At 41.9% G+C, this 24,204-nt stretch overlaps 1 protein-coding gene across 1 annotated transcript in view; it reads right to left on the reverse strand.

The window, feature by feature from the left end:
• Positions 1-19,330: 19,330 nt before the first annotated feature.
• Positions 19,331-24,204, reverse strand: part of camk1da (calcium/calmodulin-dependent protein kinase 1Da) — a 75,070-nt gene continuing 70,196 nt past the window's right edge. Inside the window, exons 8-11 of the mRNA XM_039791833.1 lie at positions 21,376-21,454; positions 21,160-21,247; positions 20,149-20,419; positions 19,331-19,557 (exon numbers count right to left, since the gene is read on the reverse strand). Of these exons, the coding sequence (XP_039647767.1) occupies positions 19,433-19,557; positions 20,149-20,419; positions 21,160-21,247; positions 21,376-21,454 (563 nt within the window). The 3' untranslated portion in view covers positions 19,331-19,432. The remainder of the gene's footprint in view (positions 19,558-20,148; positions 20,420-21,159; positions 21,248-21,375; positions 21,455-24,204) is intronic.

Consider the following 24,204-nt stretch of genomic DNA (forward strand, 5'->3'; position numbering starts at 1 on the left):
ATCTGCAGAGTTGGGTGATCATTCTCTGTGGGGTTCATCACTACAAGCAAGCCCTTCCACATAACAATTCATAATTAATATAGATAAATATTGATTACAGCAGATTTAAAGACATATCTAGGACAATCTGCAACAACCAAACATTAGAACTCAACCAAAGAGAAGACATTGAAAAATGCCTTTTATGTTATCACGGCCCGGCGAAGGCAATGATAAGAGACATTACGTTTCACTCGAAATGATGTTGTGATTTTTCGCCTTTTTTTCTTACTTTGTGAGCAGAGAGAGGTGTAACTGACAATGAGAAGTCTGGGGTGTTTGAGAAGGTTCATTTATTATTAACTTCGAGCTTTTGAAAGTTTGGAACATCAGCTTGCATGTGGATATTTTTTTTTTTTTTGTAATGTTTGGATTGTTCGTCTCCATATAAAATTGAACTTGGATGAACATCAGTGTGAACGTGACAATGTTTGAAGAAGACCATTAACATCTGGGTCAGCGGAGTACAAAAAAAAAACACACACACACACACAGCGGTTCAGCTAAGCACTACAGCATCACGCAGAGAGTGTAAAGAGAGGTTAAGGTCAGAGGATACATTGTATGTGTGTCTGTGTAGTATACAGGGAGAGAAAGAGACGTGTGTGTGTGTGTGTGTGTGTGTGTGTGTGTGTCTGGTCCATCAAGTGACTGGAATGTGTGTGTGTGGGCAGCAATGTTCTGAACAGCGGGATGTCGCTAAAATATTCCTCTAATTCAGTCTGGAAAACCAAAAGCTCGGGAGGGAGCCGAGCAGCCGTCGCATCACGAGACCAGAGCATATGAAAGGAAAACACATCGTCGAAAACACGACAAAACGGGAGGCAGGGTGGATGGAGAGGGATGCAAAAGAGAGAGAGAGAGAGAGAGAGAGAGAGAGAGAGAGAGAGAGAGAGAGAGAGAGAGAGAGGTGCGTTCATCACAAGCTAAATTGCCATTTCTCTCTTGTGGGACATAATCAGTGATGGTGAGGCGAGGAATAAAGCGTAAAATAACAAGGAATGTTTTTACATTGTGTCAGACTCCTTTTTGCAAAAACGTGTAGCAGAACTTCATCTTCTTGGTCTGTGCTTAGTTAGCATGCAAGAGTTTCTGAATTTGTATTTATTTTTTTTATTTTATTAGTTTATTTGTCAGGGACCATGCACAGTTCAGGCCCTGTACCAGAGTTAGCTATACAGCTAATTTACATCTGTGGTCCCTGGGCAAGGGAGATAAAAGGACAGACAATACTATCAAAACAGGTAAACAACAAACAACATGTGACAAGCATTACATCACATATAAACCAGAATACAAAATATACATTCCATGTTATAAAAAGATCAATGATCACATAGTTGATTTGCCTTCAGCCAAGTTTTTAAGGACATTTTAAAACTGCTGAGACTTACACAATATCTAATGTGAAGTGGAATTAAGTTCCACTTTTCTACTACAGTAAATGAAAAAGCTGATTGACCAAATTTAGTCTTCCTAAATTGAGTGTAACAGTCACCTCTTACACCCTTACATTAACTCTGCAAAATGACACACATTGCTTGAGTGGGGTTGGTGCAAGATCATTGGTCAATTTATACATCAGGCACATGTCTGCAAAACAGAGAAAACTGTCAACGGTTAATAGGTTGTGTTTTTTTTTATAATCGTGCAGTGATGGTAGTTTCTTGGTTTTTTTGTCAAGAACTTTCACAGCTTGTTTGTAAAGGGTACATAAGGGTTTTAGTGTAGTCCCACCTGCCTGGGACCAGCTTGTTCATAAAATGTTGCCCAAGGAACAGAATCATTGAAAGAAATACAGGAACTTACTATAAAAAAAAAAACTGTTTGAATAAGTGTTGTGAGACTTTGTATCTGACAACCCACGCTGTACTGTTGACAGAATTGCTTGACAAAGGACCCAAACGATATACGACGTTCCACTTCCGGGATTGTTCCGGTGCCGCCGGAAATTTTCGCCGGATGTCCCTCGTTTTCGTTTCCGTCACCTTCCTCTTTCTTCGTGTTGGCCTTCTAAACTCCGGTGGATTCATGAGGACTATGGTTAACTGCTCCTCAGATCTCTGCAGGGTAAATCCAGACAGCTAGCTAGACTATCTGTCCAATCTGAGTTTTCTGTCGCACGAGTAAAACGACCTTTGAACGTACACGCGTTCCACCAAAACAAGTTCCTTCCCGAGGCCTTTCATGTTTACTCAAAAACTCGAATGGTCTCCAGACAAAAAAAACAACTAACTTTTGATTGAAATAAATGGTGCAGGTAAAGTGCACAGTATGAAGCAATTAAAGCCAAGAGAAAACAAAGAAAGAAATAAAAGAAGGGCTGGCACAGGTGGCGAGGAAATATATTGTCACTTCTAAACCAACTAATCCATTCAGATGACAGTGAGCAGTGAGGGCAGACAGCGAAATAATCAACAGTGTGATGACTCCATGTCTAATTCTTGCGATAAACGGTGAGTGAACGGCCCCAACGCTGCACTGTAAGTAGGCTTAACATACTGTCACAGACAGTGAACACATCACTTAGAGTAAACGGCTAGCTGTCGCTGCACCGTGGACACTTTGGAGCAGGTGACAGTTCTGGCCTGATTCACCGTGGTCTACCAGATTTCCTGTTTATGGTCGAGAGAGGATGTTGAGCTGTTGGGTGTCTGCGTTTAAAAGAACATAAGCTCACACCAGAATCTTTTTCTAAAAGTAAAATGTTTCTTTATGGCCTCGCTGGTGTAATTGTGCCTCCTGTGAGAGGATTTTCAACACGGTTTAATGTTTGGGTTTAATTTGTAGCGTACTAACTGCTAGCAAACAGACAGTGGAGGGAAACATCACGTCACCCCCTGCTGTTTCAATTCACAACTGTCGGCCCAAATGACACGGATGGGCTGTGCGCACTTCAATTCCCCCTTTATTTTTTCTATTAAAAACTGTGTGTTATCACACCGTTTCAGATGATCTGCCTTTTTTTTTTAGCCAATTAGTTTTTATGGAATAAATATACGCTGCTTGGTAAGGAACAAAGCAACATGTCTCTGCGGGGAAGAGAGGAGAGAGGAGGGGAAGGAAGCCTGCAGCGAGAGAAGGGCTGGAGGAGAGGGATGAGAGAGGGTAAAGTCCTGAATTAAAGATGAGGAGAAATCGGTTTAAGAAGCAAAGAGATCAGTGACTCCGAGCACAAACACACTTACAGCTTGACAGCCAAAGTCAACAAGCTGTGTGGGTGTGTGTGTGTGTGTGCGTGTGCGAAGTTTCCGCGGGCATGTTTATACGATTTTGTGAAAATGACAGGCAATTTTGATTTAACAGAAATACAATTTTGCTGCTTTGCTGCGTGCGTGCGTGCGTGTGTGTGTGTGTGTGTGTTTGAGCCTGTGATGCTGTACATGTGCATGTTATTGTGCATGAGTGTCGAAGGGATTTGAAATGCTTTGATTTCACAATTTTCATTTCAGTGCTTTGGGGTGTGTGTGTGTGTGTGTGTGTGTGTGTGTTAGAGGGATGAATCATTTTGAATGAGCATTCAATGTGTGTGCGCTATTCTCAGTGCAGAACCGAGATAGACGGGCAGTCAGGAGGAAAAACTCCAACTGAGACGGAGGGAAAGGCAGAGGAAGTGTCTTGACTTGACCCACCGGAAAGCTTCACCGGGCCAAACTCTGCTAATACCAGACCGATTTTAACACAGCTTTCGGTATCTGTGGTGAGCAAATACAAACCTTCAGGCTAACGCTGCCCAGCAGGGAAAACTCGACATCATGTCAAGCTGCAGGAAGTCACTCCAGTCGAGATTGCTTTTAAATACAAGCAATGTATATTGGCTTATTAACTATAGCGTCGAAAGGGAATAGAAGGGCAGAGGGTAGCCTGCAGCTAATGTTGATATAGCACCTTCCCGTTGTTTTCTTCCCTCTTAAGCTGTGTTCAGAATGCAGAGTGAAATTCAAATACGGCACCAATGCAAATGAAGTCAATGGACGAAAAAAATTATTTGAAATACGTTAACTTTGGACGGCAATGCCACCTACCGGTCACGTCTAAATGGTAATCCTAGATTTGCGAAAAACTGTTGCGAGACTTGCTGCTCAACGACCTCTCCTAACCTTAACCATTCAAGGCCAATGCCTAACCTCAACCATCTCGCGAGACTTACGTAAATCTTTGGGTTACCGACTACACGACCCCGTCTACCGTTACGGTTACTCTCTGCTAGGTTCATCTAATTTTACCGTCCTGCTCTCATCCACTAACTGTACGTACACACCGCCGCCGACTTGAGCTGCAAAGAAGCTCTGGCCGCCCTGTCAAGGACGCGTGTCCAAAAGTACGGGGAAGCTTATTGACGCTTTGGCCGCTCTGACGTGGCAGCGTTCTTCGATCATGTTCAACACCGCGATTGAAGAAAAGCACAAGCAGCCACTGCACGGCCAACACACTGACACTACAAAACCTTTTATGAATTACATATATAATGACAGAATTGGTATTGTTTGTTGGTCGCGGCAGTGTCTGTTAGCAGTTAGCTCGCTCGTTAGCCGCTGAACCGCAGCAGAATGCAGGCAGAGCGAGCAGCTGCCAGCTGTTGATCCGTGCAGGACTTCACCGTGAGCGGACTGTTTAGAGACCATGTGACCGGCAGGTAACGTTAACTGGTCCCTATACGCAAACAACGTCATATCATAAATGATAGGGGAACCCAGCAACGCCGATTATCAGATTTTCCTTCATTTTCATGGAACTAATGTCTTGGTAGGAACACAAGTTTACATCGTATGTTTCTCTGGGATCAGCCAGCGCGAAGGACGTTTATATTCCGATTGGTTGCTGCCGTTTGCCGCGGTTTGCCGCTGAACCGCGTCATAGCTCATTACCATAAAGTTGACCAAAGTTCAACTTTCTGATTGACGCTCTGGACGCTCAAAACGCGACGCCGACAGATTTGACGCTCCTTGCAGCTGAGAGAAGCCAGCTTCCATTGAAAATGAATGACTTCCGGTATCTTTAGAAGCTCAAGTCGGCGGCGGTGTGTACGTACAGTAACAGTGATATTCGGTACGCCTGATTCCACGTGAATGCAGCATAAGACTCCAAAGCAATGTTAGCAGCGTTTTAAGCCATGCAAAAGTAAGCATGCTAACATGCTGATGCTAAGCGGGTATATGTTTATCATGTTCATCTTCTTAGTTTAGTGTGCTAGCATGCTAACGTATGCTAACATTTGCTAACACACACAGTGGCTGTTTCTGTGTTTCTGGCCATCAACACAGACAGCAAAAACTCTCCAATATTTGATGTTGTAAAACAGCAGCTTATTTCGCACCTTCCAATAATTCACAAATGTTGATTTTCAAAGTCAAAATATCATTAACCATTAATGTGTTTTGCTTAATTCAGCCAATAGGTTTGCAGCTGTGAAGATTCAAAGATGTTTGGAAACTGCTGTCCCAGAAAAAAACAATAATTAGACAGAACTCCTGAGTAGTCTTTTCAGTTTTTTTCCAAGGCTGGTTTTTATCTGAACTCTTCCTGAACCCTTAGTTTCAACTGCACAATCCTTTACTGAAGTGTAAGGAGGCTGAACACATTTCTTTTTTTATGGGGAAATAACATCTGTAGACAATGTGTTTAATGCTTTACGCCTAATAATGTATCCCATGTGCTATTAAAGGCAACATGTGCCTTATGTGTTTGCAACATCTGTCTTCTGTCTGCTAAACACCTGCCGTGCCGCATATCCAGACAATATGTCGGTTCAAGTGGGTCTGGTGTCTGCTTTATGTCCACGCGCATGGATCCTGTAGTTGCAAGTTTTTAAATACTGAATACACACACACACACACACAAAAATGTACTCCTAATTCTAATAAGTAGTACTAATAAGATAAGTAGTACTAATAAGCCAGCCCTATTTTTTTCAGACCCAAACACAAAAATATATTACCATCATTCAGGATTTATTCCAGGAGAAAGACAAACAAAACACAATCAGTCGCTCTGCCCTGCGTTGTCATGGTAACTCTGATATGTGCACATGATTGTCGAAGGCATCTGATATACAAGCCCCATTAACAGAAAGTCATCATCATCATCATCATCATCATAATCGTCATCACAGCACAATAAGTGCGGCAGGCGGTGCCCGCTCTGAGAAACATGGGTGTGCGTCGGTGGTGGGTGCACAGGATGGGAATTTGTTGTGGTCACATGCAGAGAGTAAATACAATACAGCCAGCTACAACTCAGCAGCGCTGGCACCGAGGACACCCACAGGGAGACACTGGGTCCCAAAAAAAGCAGACTGTATAAAGTTTTAGTCCTACAAACAATTCTCAGAGGCAGAGCTGCTCTCATTAAATTAAATGTGAATTTCCCCTTACGGGATAAATAAAGGCATGTCTTCCTCTCCTTCTTCTTCTATTAATTGAGTTAAATCTTGAGGTTTTTAACATTAGCTAGACCGAAGCACAGCTGCTAGCAAGGCAGCTTTGCACTGGATTACCTAATGCTTACAACCTTTTGAGAAAATGAGAGACAATGCTATTATTGTGACTCCTAAAGTATTTGGCAACAGTTTACACCGAAACTTTCACAATATAAGTAAACTCACATCTTTGTCTAGTTCACTAGAAGAAGAATTCTGAGCCAACAAAGCAAATATATTAATGTGTAGAATTAAGCATGACATCCACCGCTAACTATGTAGCCTAGAAGTAAAGAAAATAGCCAATAGCTATGGACTTGACTTCCTTGGAAGCAGAGTTAGCAACAGTGCTAGCCTTTGCTCGTTTGGGATAAAATGGTCACAATATATATACACAAAGCAATCTAAGTTAGCTACCTAGCTTTCCAAGTAGCCCTACAAGGCTATTGCTAGCTAGGTAAGTTAATGTACATAGCCAATAGGACATAGCCAATAGCTACATATAGCCTACTCGAATTACTTAAAATCAAAGTAAGCAACAGGGCTGGCCTTTGACTTTTTGGAATACATTATATAAGCTATCTAAGTTAGCTACTTAGCCTAGCTGAATTTCCAACTAGCTTTATAAGGCTTTTGCTAACTAGGTAAGTTAAAGCAAAAAATGTAAAGGTCATGAATGAATAAACAACATTCCTTGCCACTTGGTACAATACAAAAAAAGTCTCAAATTATTGTTAATAAATTATTTTCATGCCATGTCCACATGTTATGCAGGAAATCAGCTGGAAGTCACTCTCATAAGCAGCATTAGAGCAACTTCCATTGGAACATGGTATCCAGCCCTCCTTATTTGAATGTCAGTTAGCTGTGTTGCAATGAGAGATGAGATTATTTCCGCCTATCAAAACTGTTTGTAGAAGTGAAACTCTTCTACTGAGTAAACTCAGCTTTTTGTGGACTTTTACACTCTCAACCTGGGTACATCTTTACATATTACAGAGATACTAACATCATACAAGGGCATATAAGATTACGCAAACACTCATGGTGAAGTTGACTTCTTGAAGCACTTTTTTCGACATGCTTGTGTTTTCATCTTTTGTGACGGCGTCTTCTTTTAAAAAAAAAAAAAAAAGGGGAGTGTGAGCTCAAAGGGGAAAGGGGAAAGGACGAGAGCACCCGTCGTCCTTAACAGTGTGTTTCGAGTCGGTCACAGCTTTGGATTTCTTCCTTTAGAATGGCAAAAACGTAAGCCTGAGTTCAGTAAACGATGCTTTTAGTTGGACTGACACTGAAGTGGTGGTGGAACACAAATGGCGTTAAACTGCACTGTGTAGCTCTGGATTTTTTTTTGCTTTTTTGTTGGTTTTGTTTTTACATTAAACATTCCATAGAGAATACAATCAACTTCCCTCGACACGCTCACTCATTCACTCTCACATGCCTGAATTTGTATTTATTTTTTTATTTTATTAGTTTATTTGTCAGGGACCATGCACAGTTCAGGCCCTGTACCAGAGTTAGCTATACAGCTAATTTACATCTGTGGTCCCTGGGCAAGGGAATAAAAGGACAGACAATACTATCAAAACAGGTAAACAACAAACAACATGTGACAAGCATTACATCACATATAAACCAGAATACAAAATATACATTCCATGTTATAAAAAGATCAATGATCACATAGTTGATTTGCCTTCAGCCAAGTTTTTAAGGACATTTTAAAACTGCTGAGACTTACACAATATCTAATGTGAAGTGGAATTAAGTTCCACTTTTCTACTACAGTAAATGAAAAAGCTGATTGACCAAATTTAGTCTTCCTAAATTGAGTGTAACAGTCACCTCTTACACCCTTACATTAACTCTGCAAAATGACACACATTGCTTGAGTGGGGTTGGTGCAAGATCATTGGTCAATTTATACATCAGGCACATGTCTGCAAAACAGAGAAAACTGTCAACGGTTAATAGGTTGTGTTTTTTTTTATAATCGTGCAGTGATGGTAGTTTCTTGGTTTTTTTGTCAAGAACTTTCACAGCTTGTTTGTAAAGGGTACATAAGGGTTTTAGTGTAGTCCCACCTGCCTGGGACCAGCTTGTTCATAAAATGTTGCCCAAGGAACAGAATCATTGAAAGAAATACAGGAACTTACTATAAAAAAAAACTGTTTGAATAAGTGTTGTGAGACTTTGTATCTGACAACCCACGCTGTACTGTTGACAGAATTGCTTGACAAAGGACCCAAACGATATACGACGTTCCACTTCCGGGATTGTTCGTCGCGGAAATTTCGCCGATGTCCCTCGCTTTCCTTCGTCACCTTCCTCTTTCTTCGTGTTGGCCTTCTAAACTCCGGTGGATTCATGAGGACTATGGTTAACTGCTCCTCAGATCTCTGCAGGGTAAATCCAGACAGCTAGCTAGACTATCTGTCCAATCTGAGTTTTCTGTCGCACGAGTAAAACGACCTTTGAACGTACACGCGTTCCACCAAAACAAGTTCCTTCCCGAGGCCTTTCATGTTTACTCAAAAACTCGAATGGTCTCCAGACAAAAAAAACAACTAACTTTTGATTGAAATAAATGGTGCAGGTAAAGTGCACAGTATGAAGCAATTAAAGCCAAGAGAAAACAAAGAAAGAAATAAAAGAAGGGCTGGCACAGGTGGCGAGGAAATATATTGTCACTTCTAAACCAACTAATCCATTCAGATGACAGTGAGCAGTGAGGGCAGACAGCGAAATAATCAACAGTGTGATGACTCCATGTCTAATTCTTGCGATAAACGGTGAGTGAACGGCCCCAACGCTGCACTGTAAGTAGGCTTAACATACTGTCACAGACAGTGAACACATCACTTAGAGTAAACGGCTAGCTGTCGCTGCACCGTGGACACTTTGGAGCAGGTGACAGTTCTGGCCTGATTCACCGTGGTCTACCAGATTTCCTGTTTATGGTCGAGAGAGGATGTTGAGCTGTTGGGTGTCTGCGTTTAAAAGAACATAAGCTCACACCAGAATCTTTTTCTAAAAGTAAAATGTTTCTTTATGGCCTCGCTGGTGTAATTGTGCCTCCTGTGAGAGGATTTTCAACACGGTTTAATGTTTGGGTTTAATTTGTAGCGTACTAACTGCTAGCAAACAGACAGTGGAGGGGAAACATCACGTCACCCCCCTGCTGTTTCAATTCACAACTGTCGGCCCAAATGACACGGATGGTCTTTGCGCACTTCCAATTCCCCCTTTATTTTTTTCTATTAAAAACTGTGTGTTATCACACCGTTTCAGATGATCTGCCTTTTTTTTTTTTTTTTAGCCAATTAGTTTTATGGAATAAATATACGCTGCTTGGTAAGGAACAAAGCAACATGTCTCTGGGGGGAAGAGAGGAGAGAGGAGGGGAAGGAAGCCTGCAGCGAGAGAAGGGCTGGAGGAGAGGGATGAGAGAGGGTAAAGTCCTGAATTAAAGATGAGGAGAAATCGGTTTAAGAAGCAAAGAGATCAGTGACTCCGAGCACAAACACACTTACAGCTTGACAGCCAAAGTCAACAAGCTGTGTGGGTGTGTGTGTGTGTGTGCGTGTGCGAAGTTTCCGCGGGCATGTTTATACGATTTTGTGAAAATGACAGGCAATTTTGATTTAACAGAAATACAATTTTGCTGCTTTGCTGCGTGCGCGTGCGTGCGTTGTGTGTGTGTGTGTGTTTGAGCCTGTGATGCTGTACATGTGCATGTTATTGTGCATGAGTGTCGAAGGGATTTGAAATGCTTTGATTTCACAATTTTCATTTCAGTGCTTTGGGGTGTGTGTGTGTGTGTGTGTGTGTGTTGTGTTAGAGGGATGAATCATTTTGAATGAGTATTTAGTGTGCGCGTATTCTCAGTGCAGAACCGAGATAGACGGGCAGTCAGGAGGAAAAACTCCAACTGAGACGGAGGGAAAGGCAGAGGAAGTGTCTTGACTTGACCCACCGGAAAGCTTCACCGGGCCAAACTCTGCTAATACCAGACCGATTTTAACACAGCTTTCGGTATCTGTGGTGAGCAAATACAAACCTTCAGGCTAACGCGCTCAGCAGGAAAAACTCGACATCATGTCAAGCTGCAGGAAGTCACTCCAGTCGAGATTGCTTTTAAATACAAGCAATGTATATTGGCTTATTAACTATAGCGTCGAAAGGGAATAGAAGGGCAGAGGGTAGCCTGCAGCTAATGTTGATATAGCACCTTCCCGTTGTTTTCTTCCCTCTTAAGCTGTGTTCAGAATGCAGAGTGAAATTCAAATACGGCACCAATGCAAATGAAGTCAATGGACGAAAAAAATTATTTGAAATACGTTAACTTTGGACGGCAATGCCACCTACCGGTCACGTCTAAATGGTAATCCTAGATTTGCGAAAAACTGTTGCGAGACTTGCTGCTCAACGACCTCTCTAACCTTAACCATTCAAGGCCAATGCCTAACCTCAACCATCTCGCGAGACTTACGTAAATCTTTGGGTTACCGACTACACGACCCCGTCTACCGTTACGGTTACTCTCTGCTAGGTTCATCTAATTTTACCGTCCTGCTCTCATCCACTAACTGTACGTACACACCGCCGCCGACTTGAGCTGCAAAGAAGCTCTGGCCGCCCTGTCAAGGACGCGTGTCCAAAAGTACGGGGAAGCTTATTGACGCTTTGGCCGCTCTGACGTGGCAGCGTTCTTCGATCATGTTCAACACACGATTGAAGAAAAAGCACAAGCAGCCACTGCACGGCCAACACACTGACACTACAAAACCTTTTATGAATTACATATATAATGACAGAATTGGTATTGTTTGTTGGTCGCGGCAGTGTCTGTTAGCAGTTAGCTCGCTCGTTAGCCGCTGAACCGCAGCAGAATGCAGGCAGAGCGAGCAGCTGCCAGCTGTTGATCCGTGCAGGACTTCACCGTGAGCGGACTGTTTAGAGACCATGTGACCGGCAGGTAACGTTAACTGGTCCCTATACGCAAACAACGTCATATCATAAATGATAGGGGAACCCAGCAACGCCGATTATCAGATTTTCCTTCATTTTCATGGAACTAATGTCTTGGTAGGAACACAAGTTTACATCGTATGTTTCTCTGGGATCAGCCAGCGCGAAGGACGTTTATATTCCGATTGGTTGCTGCCGTTTGCCGCGGTTTGCCGCTGAACCGCGTCATAGCTCATTACCATAAAGTTGACCAAAGTTCAACTTTCTGATTGACGCTCTGGACGCTCAAAACGCGACGCCGACAGATTTGACGCTCCTTGCAGCTGAGAGAAGCCAGCTTCCATTGAAAATGAATGACTTCCGGTATCTTTAGAAGCTCAAGTCGGCGGCGGTGTGTACGTACAGTAACAGTGATATTCGGTACGCCTGATTCCACGTGAATGCAGCATAAGACTCCAAAGCAATGTTAGCAGCGTTTTAAGCCATGCAAAAGTAAGCATGCTAACATGCTGATGCTAAGCGGGTATATGTTTATCATGTTCATCTTCTTAGTTTAGTGTGCTAGCATGCTAACGTATGCTAACATTTGCTAACACACACAGTGGCTGTTTCTGTGTTTCTGGCCATCAACACAGACAGCAAAAACTCTCCAATATTTGATGTTGTAAAACAGCAGCTTATTTCGCACCTTCCAATAATTCACAAATGTTGATTTTCAAAGTCAAAATATCATTAACCATTAATGTGTTTTGCTTAATTCAGCCAATAGGTTTGCAGCTGTGAAGATTCAAAGATGTTTGGAACTGCTGTCCCAGAAAAAAACAATAATTAGACAGAACTCCTGAGTAGTCTTTTCAGTTTTTTTCCCCGCCGCTGGTTTTTATCTGAACTCTTCCTGAACCCTTAGTTTCAACTGCACAATCCTTTACTGAAGTGTAAGGAGGCTGAACACATTTCTTTTTTATGGGGAAATAACATCTGTAGACAATGTGTTTAATGCTTTACGCCTAATAATGTATCCCATGTGCTATTAAAGGCAACATGTGCCTTATGTGTTTGCAACATCTGTCTTCTGTCTGCTAAACACCTGCCGTGCCGCATATCCAGACAATATGTCGGTTCAAGTGGGTCTGGTGTCTGCTTTATGTCCACGCGCATGGATCCTGTAGTTGCAAGTTTTTAAATACTGAATACACACACACACACACACAAAAATGTACTCCTAATTCTAATAAGTAGTACTAATAAGATAAGTAGTACTAATAAGCCAGCCCTATTTTTTTCAGACCCAAACACAAAAATATATTACCATCATTCAGGATTTATTCCAGGAGAAAGACAAACAAAACACAATCAGTCGCTCTGCCCTGCGTTGTCATGGTAACTCTGATATGTGCACATGATTGTCGAAGGCATCTGATATACAAGCCCCATTAACAGAAAGTCATCATCATCATCATCATCATCATAATCGTCATCACAGCACAATAAGTGCGGCAGGCGGTGCCCGCTCTGAGAAACATGGGTGTCGTCGGCGTGGTGACGGTGCACAGGATGGGAATTTGTTGTGGTCACATGCAGAGAGTAAATACAATACAGCCAGCTACAACTCAGCAGGCTCTGGACGAGGACACCCACAGGGAGACACTGGGTCCCAAAAAAAAAGCAGACTGTATAAAGTTTTAGTCCTACAAACAATTCTCAGAGGCAGAGCTGCTCTCATTAAATTAAATGTGAATTTCCCCTTACGGGATAAATAAAGGCATGTCTTCCTCTCCTTCTTCTTCTATTAATTGAGTTAAATCTTGAGGTTTTTAACATTAGCTAGACCGAAGCACAGCTGCTAGCAAGGCAGCTTTGCACTGGATTTACTAATGCTTACAACCTTTTGAGAAAATGAGAGACAATGCTATTATTGTGACTCCTAAAGTATTTGGCAACAGTTTACACCGAAACTTTCACAATATAAGTAAACTCACATCTTTGTCTAGTTCACTAGAAGAAGAATTCTGAGCCAACAAAGCAAATATATTAATGTGTAGAATTAAGCATGACATCCACCGCTAACTATGTAGCCTAGAAGTAAAGAAAATAGCCAATAGCTATGGACTTGACTTCCTTGGAAGCAGAGTTAGCAACAGTGCTAGCCTTTGCTCGTTTGGGATAAAATGGTCACAATATATATACACAAAGCAATCTAAGTTAGCTACCTAGCTTTCCAAGTAGCCCTACAAGGCTATTGCTAGCTAGGTAAGTTAATGTACATAGCCAATAGGACATAGCCAATAGCTACATATAGCCTACTCGAATTACTTAAAATCAAAGTAAGCAACAGGGCTGGCCTTTGACTTTTGGAATACATTATATAAGCTATCTAAGTTAGCTACTTAGCCTAGCTGAATTTCCAACTAGCTTTATAGCTCGGCTTTGCTAACTAGGTAAGTTAAAGCAAAAATGTAAGCGGTATGAATGAATAAACAACATTCCTTGCCACTTGGTACAATACAAAAAAAGTCTCAAATTATTGTTAATAAATTATTTTCATGCCATGTCCACATGTTATGCAGGAAATCAGCTGGAAGTCACTCTCATAAGCAGCATTAGAGCAACTTCCATTGGAACATGGTATCCAGCCCTCCTTATTTGAATGTCAGTTAGCTGTGTTGCAATGAGAGATGAGATTATTTCCGCCTATCAAAACTGTTTGTAGAAGTGAAACTCTTCTACTGAGTAAACTCAGCTTTTTGTGGACTTTTACACTCTCAACCTGGGTACATCTTTACATATTACAGAGATACTAACATCATACAAGGGCATATAAGATTACGCAAACACTCATGGTGAAGTTGACTTCTTGAAGCACTTTTTTCGACATGCTTGTGTTTTCATCTTTTGTGACGGCGTCTTCTTTTAAAAAAAAAAAAAAAAGGGGAGTGTGAGCTCAAAGGGGAAAGGGTGGACGAGAGCACCCCTCGTCCTTAACAGTGTGTTTCGGAGTCGGTCACAGCTTTGGATTTCTTCCTTTAGAATGGCAAAAACGTAAGCCTGAGTTCAGTAAACGATGCTTTTAGTTGGACTGACACTGAAGTGGTGGTGGAACACAAATGGCGTTAAACTGCACTGTGTAGCTCTGGATTTTTTTTTTTGCTTTTTTTGTTGGTTTTGTTTTTACATTAAACATTCCATAGAGAATACAATCAACTTCCCTCGACACGCTCACTCATTCACTCTCACATGCCTTAACAGCAAAACTTTTTTGTAAATATTATCTTGAAAATGATCATTCATATTCACAATCTATTTACAGTCCAGTAGTAGTTTACAGTAGCATCTTTAACATGGGAAGAGTCATACAGAAAACAGTTTTTTTTTTTTTTTTTAACAGAGCAGCATGAACCTGAACCCTCAGCCTGCCTCACAATACATTCGTAAACCCAAAAGTCCACACTGGAGTGGACCAAATCACATTTGACCAAACATATTCTTACAGTGTTGGCTGTCGATTGGTTAACAGCTTTTGTGCCAGAGAAGAAACCTGGTACACCACTTTTACAATGAAGCTCATTCATTAATAATAGTAATAATAATAATGAATAGTTAAGTGATTATAATTGTCTAAGATCTGGCAGGGATTCTGTGTCTTGCAACTATTCCCCCAAACGAAGTTGCTGTTTTTTTTTTTAAACTATAGGTGCTGATGTTGTTTCCTGATCCCACTTCCAAGAAAAAGCATTGACAACACTTACAAATGTTTAAAAAAATGCATAGCAATCAAATGGGGATGTACACTATACATGGTTACAGTGAATAATTAGATTAAGGTGATCATTGGAATAAAGCCCTTGCATGGTTAAAAGTTCCCCTCATTGACACATGGATAATTACATGGATTGACTTTAGAGTTAGGTTAGTAGAGACACATGTAACACAAGACCCCACAGTAAAAACGTCAGAATGAATATATATTTCTGAAAGGTGAACGGTGTAGTGCATGTGGGTGTTGTAAATCAGTAAGAAAACACTGAAGCGTTAGCTTTTCTCTATGACTGCACATTTAAAATCAAATAAATCAGGCTAACTGGCCTTTTTCTTACACACCTAACCCTAACAAAACTATTGAACATAAACTCTTACTATGACCGGATTAGTTGCTAGGACAACGTGCCTAAAGTAACTGCAATGGTTCGTCTAAAAGCATCAACCGTGTCGGTGCTGTTACCACATCTGCAAGTTTCACACTTTCTGCCTAAGTGCTTGAACAACAACACAGTAGATCTCGGTGTGAGTGTTTGGAGCCCCATACATAGGAACGAGGTGGACAATTCCCGTGTGATTAGAGGTTTCTGACAATTTCGACGACTCACATTCTTTTTTGGTTTAGGAAACAGTGGGAAAGAGCAGAAAATCCAAACACACTGGACTTATCCTTGCAGAGCTTATTGGAGGACGTAGGTGCTGCTGTCAAAAGACTGAGAACACAGAAAAGGAGGGCGAGAGATTTGGACTGGACGGCATCCACAAATGCCTTGTCATGGTTTGTTTTAGTCAACTTCAGTGCCAAATCGGTGGAACTTAATACACACGATGCCGCGGTGAGCCAAAAGTGAATTCCAGAAAGCTTGGGTGAGTGTTGATTTACTGTCATTTGCCTTTTATCCAGCTGTGGTCTCACTTGTTTTTCAGCAGCACTCCGTGTAGCTAATAAAAAGGTAAATGGCAACAGATTAGGAAGGGATCAAAGGTGAATACATTTCTCTCCAAACAAAAATTTGCAGCTAGAGTTCAGCCCTTAGTTGTAGTCCAACTCAAACAGCTTCCTGTCTTGTTCTGTTCTCCCCCAATTCATCGAGTAGAATGAACCAAATTGTCTTTCTACCTAGCACTAGTCTTTGGCTACAATTCACAATAAAGGGATCAGAAGAATTGCATCATGACAATCTGATATGTGTGCGTAGGTAGTCACCCAACATCGTACAGTTCTGCCCTCTGAGTTAATGTCTCTAAAGACGTTACAAGCAGTGACACGATCCAGGCTGCTGCAGTCATGGGTCAGAGTCGTGACAACGTTCCATCAAGAACAAATTCAAACAAAGTCAGTCTGTCATATGGAACTTAGCATTATTAAAAAAGGGACTCCCAAGTTGCGGACTTAAGTCATTCATACCAGAGTCAACTGAAATGATAATGAGGTGTAAACAATAAATAAATAAAAAATAAAACTTTCCTTGACTGGGTTACAGGTGCATAGCATTGGCGACAGCGACACAGGATATTCATTGTTTGCCCTCTGTCACTAACGGACAAGTTCGCAAACTCTAACTTGAAGCACTAAGACACGTCGTTTTTTTATTATTCTAATTTTTAGTGGGGGGCTGAGAGGAAATTTAGGGGGGCTTGAGCTGTTGGGCCATAAAGCAGTCCCTCCAGAAAAACGCGATTATGCGATCGCATAATTCAATGCATAATCAAAATCAAATTTTTTCAAATACGCTGCATAAATTGCCGATTTCCGCGCAAAATATGCGGGGCTTGCATGATTTCATAATCCCTGCATTTTCGTTGCAAAAAAAGTCCCATATATCTTAGCAGAAAGTTGAAAATGTTTGCGTTTACTTCACACAAGAGCAGCCATTTCCCCGTTGCCATGGGAACGTTATGAAGTGACGTAATTACGCGACGTGAACATCATCGAAAAGCAGGGTGTTGGAGAATCACTTTTTTTCCCCCCTCTTTTTAATCAAACTGCAGTTTCCCTCAACTTTTGCAAGTTCCCGCAATTTCATTGCATAAAATTGCATAAATATCCCGCATATTCCATCGCATTTTTTTTTTTATATTTCATATATTTTATATTTCATATTTCACATAGTTTATGTGTTTACATTGTTGAGGGATGAGTGAGCAACCTTTGGAGAGTCTTGTATGAGTGAATGTTTTGTTTGTATGAGTCATGTATTTTTGCACTTACTATTATTGTAAAGTAAGTTGTTGTTCTTTATTGTTGTTGTCCTTTTTGTGTGTTTTGTTTTTTGTTTTCTGATTGACTGCCGCTGTAAGGTCTATGTCAATTCTGTATTTGAACTAGAGGACCCCCTCGAAAACGAGATGGTTCATCTCAAGGGGTTATTCCTCATCAATAAATGTCAAAAAAAATGTTAAGAAAACGTGCCGCATTATCAAGGATTTTTGCCCGCAATAATCACAAAAAAACCTCCGCATTTTTCTGGAAGGACTGATAAAGGAAGGGATCCCCGAATACAGCAAGAACTAACCTATCCTCCATGTTGTTTTGGCGCTTCTGTCCGAATCCCGTCAAGCAAAGAGCTCTGACGCGCTGTTCCAGGGTTGGGGATTGCGTCAACAAAATACAGAATAGCCAAAAAAAATGTGGAACAAGTTCTGCAAGATGATCGAGTAAAAAAAAACAACAACCTTGGAGTCCTCCATGGAATAATCTGGGCCCAAGTCTGAGTTTTCAATATTCATGTCAGAAGTCACTACAACACTGCAATGGGGACGCAGCTAACGCCTTGAGCTCTGGATCATTAACTGTGATGCCACGACGCCTGGACGGAACAACCTAAACCAGGAAAAGTGCAGCCACAGTTTTCCCTGAGCACTTCTGAACTGGGTGCAGCTTGACGGTGCAAAAAAAAAAAAAGGCTTCTTTGGAGGAAGGGGGTGGAGGAAAAGCGGCAGGCGACAGCCTCTCCATCTTGTCTCCACACAAGCCAAATACTCTGAGGACCCACGTGGGAAGCAGTTTGGGGTCTCGAGATGCTCTGTAGCATGTCTTGTAGCCATCTTGAAACTGCACTGCGCTGCTTGTGGCTCCTTAGTTTAGGAAAATCAACCCCCAAGCTGTCGTGTAGTCGCTAACATTCTCAACTGGAGGCAGTTTCCAGCAAATACCTCTATCCTATCCTATTCTAAACCTGCTGCATGTTCCTTAGTAACAAAAAAAAAAAAAAAAAAAAAAAAAAAAAAAAAAAAAAAAAAAATTTTTTTTTTTATATATATATATATAAAGATTTACAATCTCTACTCAGTAAACATAGATGATGCGGCAAATCTTACAAATATCTGACATATCTCTATGGTCAATATATAAATCAATCAAGTTTGAAATCAAATAAAAGGTCTCCAAGGTGCAATATGTAGCGTTTTCACATGACATCATCGTCACATTAGTTTGCTACATTAGTACAATTAGCGCAAACTAATCACATCATCCCTAAGAAGACCTATCAGCCACCAGGTCAGATTTGGAGGTAATCTGCTGGACGTGACTAATCGTCCCTGCGAGGGTCGTGATTATTTCCAGTAATTATACCAAAGTAGCACTATCAAATTGACAAAAATGGGTTTGCTTTTTAAAAGTTACACGTACCATCTTTAACATTAACCGTAATAATAAAAACAAAAACAAAAAAAACCAATCCAATTGTCAACAGTCAAACCTAATTTGGAAGAAAAAAAAAAAGCTAAATAAAGTGTCGAAGGAAAGACCAGATACAAGAGGGAAGTTGATGTTGACTGACATTGAATAATATGATACAACCGGCCCCACTGTCAACCACCAATTAACTGCTCGAGCTCGCAGCAGTCGACGCCCCATTCATCATTAGACAGCAACCAATCACAGCCGGCCGTACAAACTTCCTTAACGAAGAGTCAGGAGGAATCCCCACACGGCGTCCCGGTGGGTGGGTTGGTGATTGGCGGGCGAGCGTACAGTACGGCGCGGTGTGGCTTGAATCGGTGGGGCAGTGGTAACAGTCCTCTGCTCTCCCGGGAGCAGGGCGGGGAACTTGCTGGGGGTGTGTGGGGGAGGGTGAGCGCATCCAAGTAGAAATGCAGTGAGGAGATGGAGGAACGAAGAAGAAGAGGGTAGGGGGGAGGGGGGGGGATCCTCTTCCTCTCCTGTCGTCCTCCGTCTCTTTCCGTCTCTCTGCCTCACAGCGCCGTGGCCTCCCAACTGGTTCCCCGCGGGACCTGGCGTCACTTGGTCTCCGTGAGCACCGGGGCGGCGGGCGCGGAGGGATGTGGCCGGTTCAGCTCTGCCCCGGCGGCGGGAGAAGAGGCTGCAGACGCCAGACTGCAGGGCGTGGCCGGTGCAGCTGCACCTGAGAGGGAAGAGTCGGCAGAGGGATCAGCAGTGATAAATAATGTTTTAATAACACGGCACACGTGCAATATAAAAGCGTGTGTATTTCCGTTTGTGGGGTGACCTTTTGGAATGGTCCAAACAATGAGATCAAACAGAGCCATAATATTATACAGTTCAAAAATAGATTCAAGAAAACAATACTTGACCAATACAGAACGGTGACCTGAATATATAAATGGCAATGTACACACAGTGTATAGTTGTATGTTGTTGTTTTGTATGTAATATTATGATATTGTAAATAGGGGCAGGACTTTATAAGCATTGTGCTTCTGCCTGCTCCTTGTCGAACTCATCCTTTTTGTTTTTTTGATAGATTTGGACTGATTTGTATATGATTTTGTTTTATTTGTTATATATGTGTATTTATCAGTTTTTTTTTCTTTTGCAGTATGTTGATGTTGTTCGAGATAAAACAAATAAACATACAATATCAGTGGCAGATTGGCCTCTCCAAATTCTTGGTTATACTTGGACAAGTAATTAACTTTGTGTACTACACATATGTTCTCTTGACTTTTTGGTGCTACTGATACTACTGACTCACATTCCTTGCGGGGAGCTGCTATGTTGTTGTCTATGGAAGAGCTTTTGCTGGCGGCTGTGTTGGCGCTCTGGCTCTGCGCCGCCTGGCCGGTGTTTTGGCTCTGAGCTGGCTGGTTCTGGCCCGCCTGGCTCTGGCTCTGGCTCTGGGCCGGCCTCTGCGTCTGGCTCGGCCTGGTCGGTGGGTTGGAGGCGTCCACGCTGCTCCCCATGCTGCTGCTGCCAAGCTGCAGCCGCCTCATGTGCCGAACCACGGCGGTGGCATTGAACGCTTGCTGGAGAGAGGTAGGAAATGGGAAGACAATTTTTTATTTATTTTTTACATTTCAATAGCATCTTTTATTACGGGTCTCTAAAATAAGATGTTTTGTGACATAACGGCAGCGGGTCATTCAGAAGTTTAAACCAAAGGAATATCAGTTGAGAGGCGGGAAGGAGCAGAACTTCTCTGTGATGGTTTTATTTTTATCTTTTGGTTCAGGATGAGGTCTCCGTACTATCAATGTCCTGTGGAGCAGCAGGGGATCATATTAAGGATTATTAAGGATATTACGTCATTGAAAAGATCAAAAAGGTGATTTTTCATTTCATAATGGCTTTGAGGTTGCAGACCAGAATCTGCTTTTGATGAACTAGTGCACAAATACCATGATAGTGTCTTCTGTTGCAGTTTATCTTGGATTAAAAACATGTGAGGTTTAAATATTACACAAGCTGGATGTGCTATTAACACCCAGAGCTGGAAATGGCATACTGTGCGAGGAGCAGTTCTTAAAGAGACAGGAATATTTTTGGAGGCTGCGGGCTATTCACGCTTCTTCTAAGACCTGTAGGAGGAAAAGTGGATGATGAAGGTTAACTCCTGGCCATATGGTGGTGGGCCCGGTTTTAACTTTTACAGAGTGATTCATCTTCTAAAAACACAGACAGACAATCGTTTCAGGAGTCGTACTGGAGTAATATGCTGCAATAGAGTCAAAACCACAAAGAATAAACTGCAGTAAACAAAATTTACCCTCCATTTGCTCTTGGCGAAGTTCTTTTTGATCTGTCGGCTGACTGACTCATGGATGTTCTTGCAGAGTGCCGTATCCCCGGCGATCCTGATACACACACGCGCACGCACACACGAAGTCTCTGTTAACACTTCTGACTGTAAATTAATATCTGTATAGATTGTATGCCTTTTTGTTAGTCGGTGTATGACATTCTGCGTGAGTGTGTTTCTCACCAGGGGTGTCTGAGTGCCTGATCGCAGGTGAAACGCTTGGCTGGATCTTTCTCCATCAGACTGCCAATGAAATCCTTGGCTGGGAGAGAAAAAAAAAAAAAGATTGAAAGGGCAATAAAACAATAACTTTAGACCACAAAACACCATACCAACTTGACACAGCATTTTGAAACAATTCTTTGTCAGGGTTTCTGCAGGTTTCAACAAGTCCAACTTAAGACTTTTTAAGACCTTTTTAAGACCTTTATGAATGAAATGTAAGACCCATACCACGACATAAAAGTACAACAAAATGCAGAGTCACAAAAGTACTTGCAAAGTAAATAAAAGTATTAAAATTGAATAAAAGCGACACAGAGTAATAATAACCTGTACATATGCAGCAAGTTGGACTAGCGAAAGAAAGAACTACAACACCACGGAATAAAAAAAAACATTTCAATAAGCTATAGGGGTAGCGTTACATGGACATGGGAAAATCTAAGAATTGTTCAAAATTATGTAAGACCTAGGACACAATACTTTAAGACTTTTTAAGGCCTACAATTTTGAGGTTTTTAGATTTTTTAAGACCCTGCGGAAACTCTGTGTAATCTGCCTTAAAAAATATATTTCTGACACACATAACAAATAATCTTTTTTGTTTCAGTCAGTTTGAATTGCTTGTGCAAATGTTGCTGCTGTTGGCGTCTGCTGAAAACCTGAGGCCTGGACTACGAAGCAGGATTTGGCGTTAACGAGCTAACTTCAGGCTCAACCCAGGATTTTCTGTACTACGAAGGTGGATTAGTTGTTATCGGGTTCAATCGCCGTGGTAACTCATGCTGAACACCTAACCTGGTCGGGAGCAGGTTAAGTTGGAGATCAGAGATCAACCGGTGTAAAAGCACCGCCTACTGACCAATCAATAGATTGATAACGACGTCACCGTTCTTAAAGAAGATCAGGCGGAGCTCGGTGCAGAGAGAGAGAGAGAGAGAGAGAGAGAGAGAGAGAGAGAGAGAGAGAGAGTGAGAGAGAGGGGGAGAGGGAGAGAGGGGTGCGCTCATAAAAGTTAAAACATTTAGAGACCGACAACCCTGTTGACATTCCCTGATGGGTATTTTTATGAAATATATATATTTTAATGGGAGGGAATTACATATCGGCTTCTTGAGCCATGTGTCGCCAATGCGTATATCGGTTTGAATTATGTTTTTATATTTTTTATTTGCTCTCACGATCGCTTCCCACTGCCAGGGTTGCAACTGAAATAATAGGCTAAAGCAACGACAGTTTATGGAAAGCACAAGTGTAATTATGGTCAGATCTTCGTCCTGACTGATGGGGAACTGATATTGATAAGATTAATTTACGCATCTACAGCGTGATCGGCAATTTTTTTTTTTTTTGCCAGCTTTCCTTCCTGTTTTAGGAAGCAGTGACTGTATTGCGTTTTCCCTGTAAAACCGAGTCTGTGTTCTTCATATTTATGTAGAATTATAATTTGCTCTTCTTATATATAACATGCGGCTCTGGTAGATGTTTGCGAGTAGTCGTGGTGCCCAAACACCGCCTCTTTTATGTGAACGCGCGCGCCGCTGGATTGGGATCTGAACTAGTTGATAACCAGCGTCGTAGTACAGGTTATGTGGGACCGCGGTTGTTAGGTTAGGTGAAGCCGGATTACTGAAAGAAATCCAGGACATGTTGATCTTGCTTCGTAGTACAGGCCTCTGGTAATCATGCTAACATGCTCCCAAAGACAATGCTGATGGTTAGCAGGTATAATGTTTATTGTGCTCATCATATGAGCTTAGTGTGTTAGCATGCTACAATTTGCTAATTAGCACTAAACACAGCTAAAGGATGTTTTATGCTTTTGTGTCGAATCGATGGCGTACCCCCGCAGACCCCTCTGCGTCGCCACGAACCCCCCTCCGAGCCCTCCGCTGTAGCTCGACGAGCACCTCCAAAACTTTGTAACTTTGCGTCGACGCGACGCAGACCGCAAGGACTGTGATTGGTCAACTCGTCCTGTGTGTTGATAGTCGGTGTTTCAAGCAGCCTACTGTGGGGAGTAGCAACATGCTAGTTCACTGACATAAGCTTCGCAAATAAACTCAGACATATTTTGGTTACAATGACGGGGTTATCTGTTTGTAAAGTGTCTATATGTCAGTAACGTTTTGAAATTAGCACTTCGCCAGCAAGCAGTACTTTGTGGGCAGTTGTGCTAAAGTTTGCTTGCTAACGTAACATAAACTGGCTGGGCAGACACCTCGCAAAAAACCTCAGACTTATCACCCCCTAGCGCTATGGCGGTGAAATGCACCGTCATGCAAAGCAACCCTGACGCAGAACTCTGAAAAGGGGTCACAACGCCGTAGGAGCGACGGCGAAGCTACGGCGTGGAGTTGACGCAGAAGTATAAAACACCCTTACGGCTATACCATATATAATTAGTTTTGCAGGGGTTTTTCATAAACAATCCAAATTTCAACTTGATGATGATGCTTGATGCATCATCCTGAATTGAATGTGTGAAAGCATGTAATGATTTAATCCATCCAATAGCTGTTAAGACATTTCACTCAAAAGCCCAAATGTGAACCTCACGGTGGCGCTAGAGGAAAAAGTCAGGGGATCGCTGAAGTCACTAAGAATCATATACTCTGGGAAACATGACTGTCTGTGTAACATTTTATGTCAGTCCATCAACAGTTGTTGAGATATTTCAGTCTGGACCAAACTGGTGACACTGTCATCCCCTAACACGGTAAAAAGATCTTTAATTTGACAACAATACCTTTTTGAGTTCGGGTTTCAGTGGGTTACAATGGTTGAAAC

The sequence above is a fragment of the Perca fluviatilis genome, chromosome 23, assembly GCF_010015445.1.
Source record: "Perca fluviatilis chromosome 23, GENO_Pfluv_1.0, whole genome shotgun sequence".
In the NCBI taxonomy this organism is placed as follows: domain Eukaryota; kingdom Metazoa; phylum Chordata; class Actinopteri; order Perciformes; family Percidae; genus Perca; species Perca fluviatilis.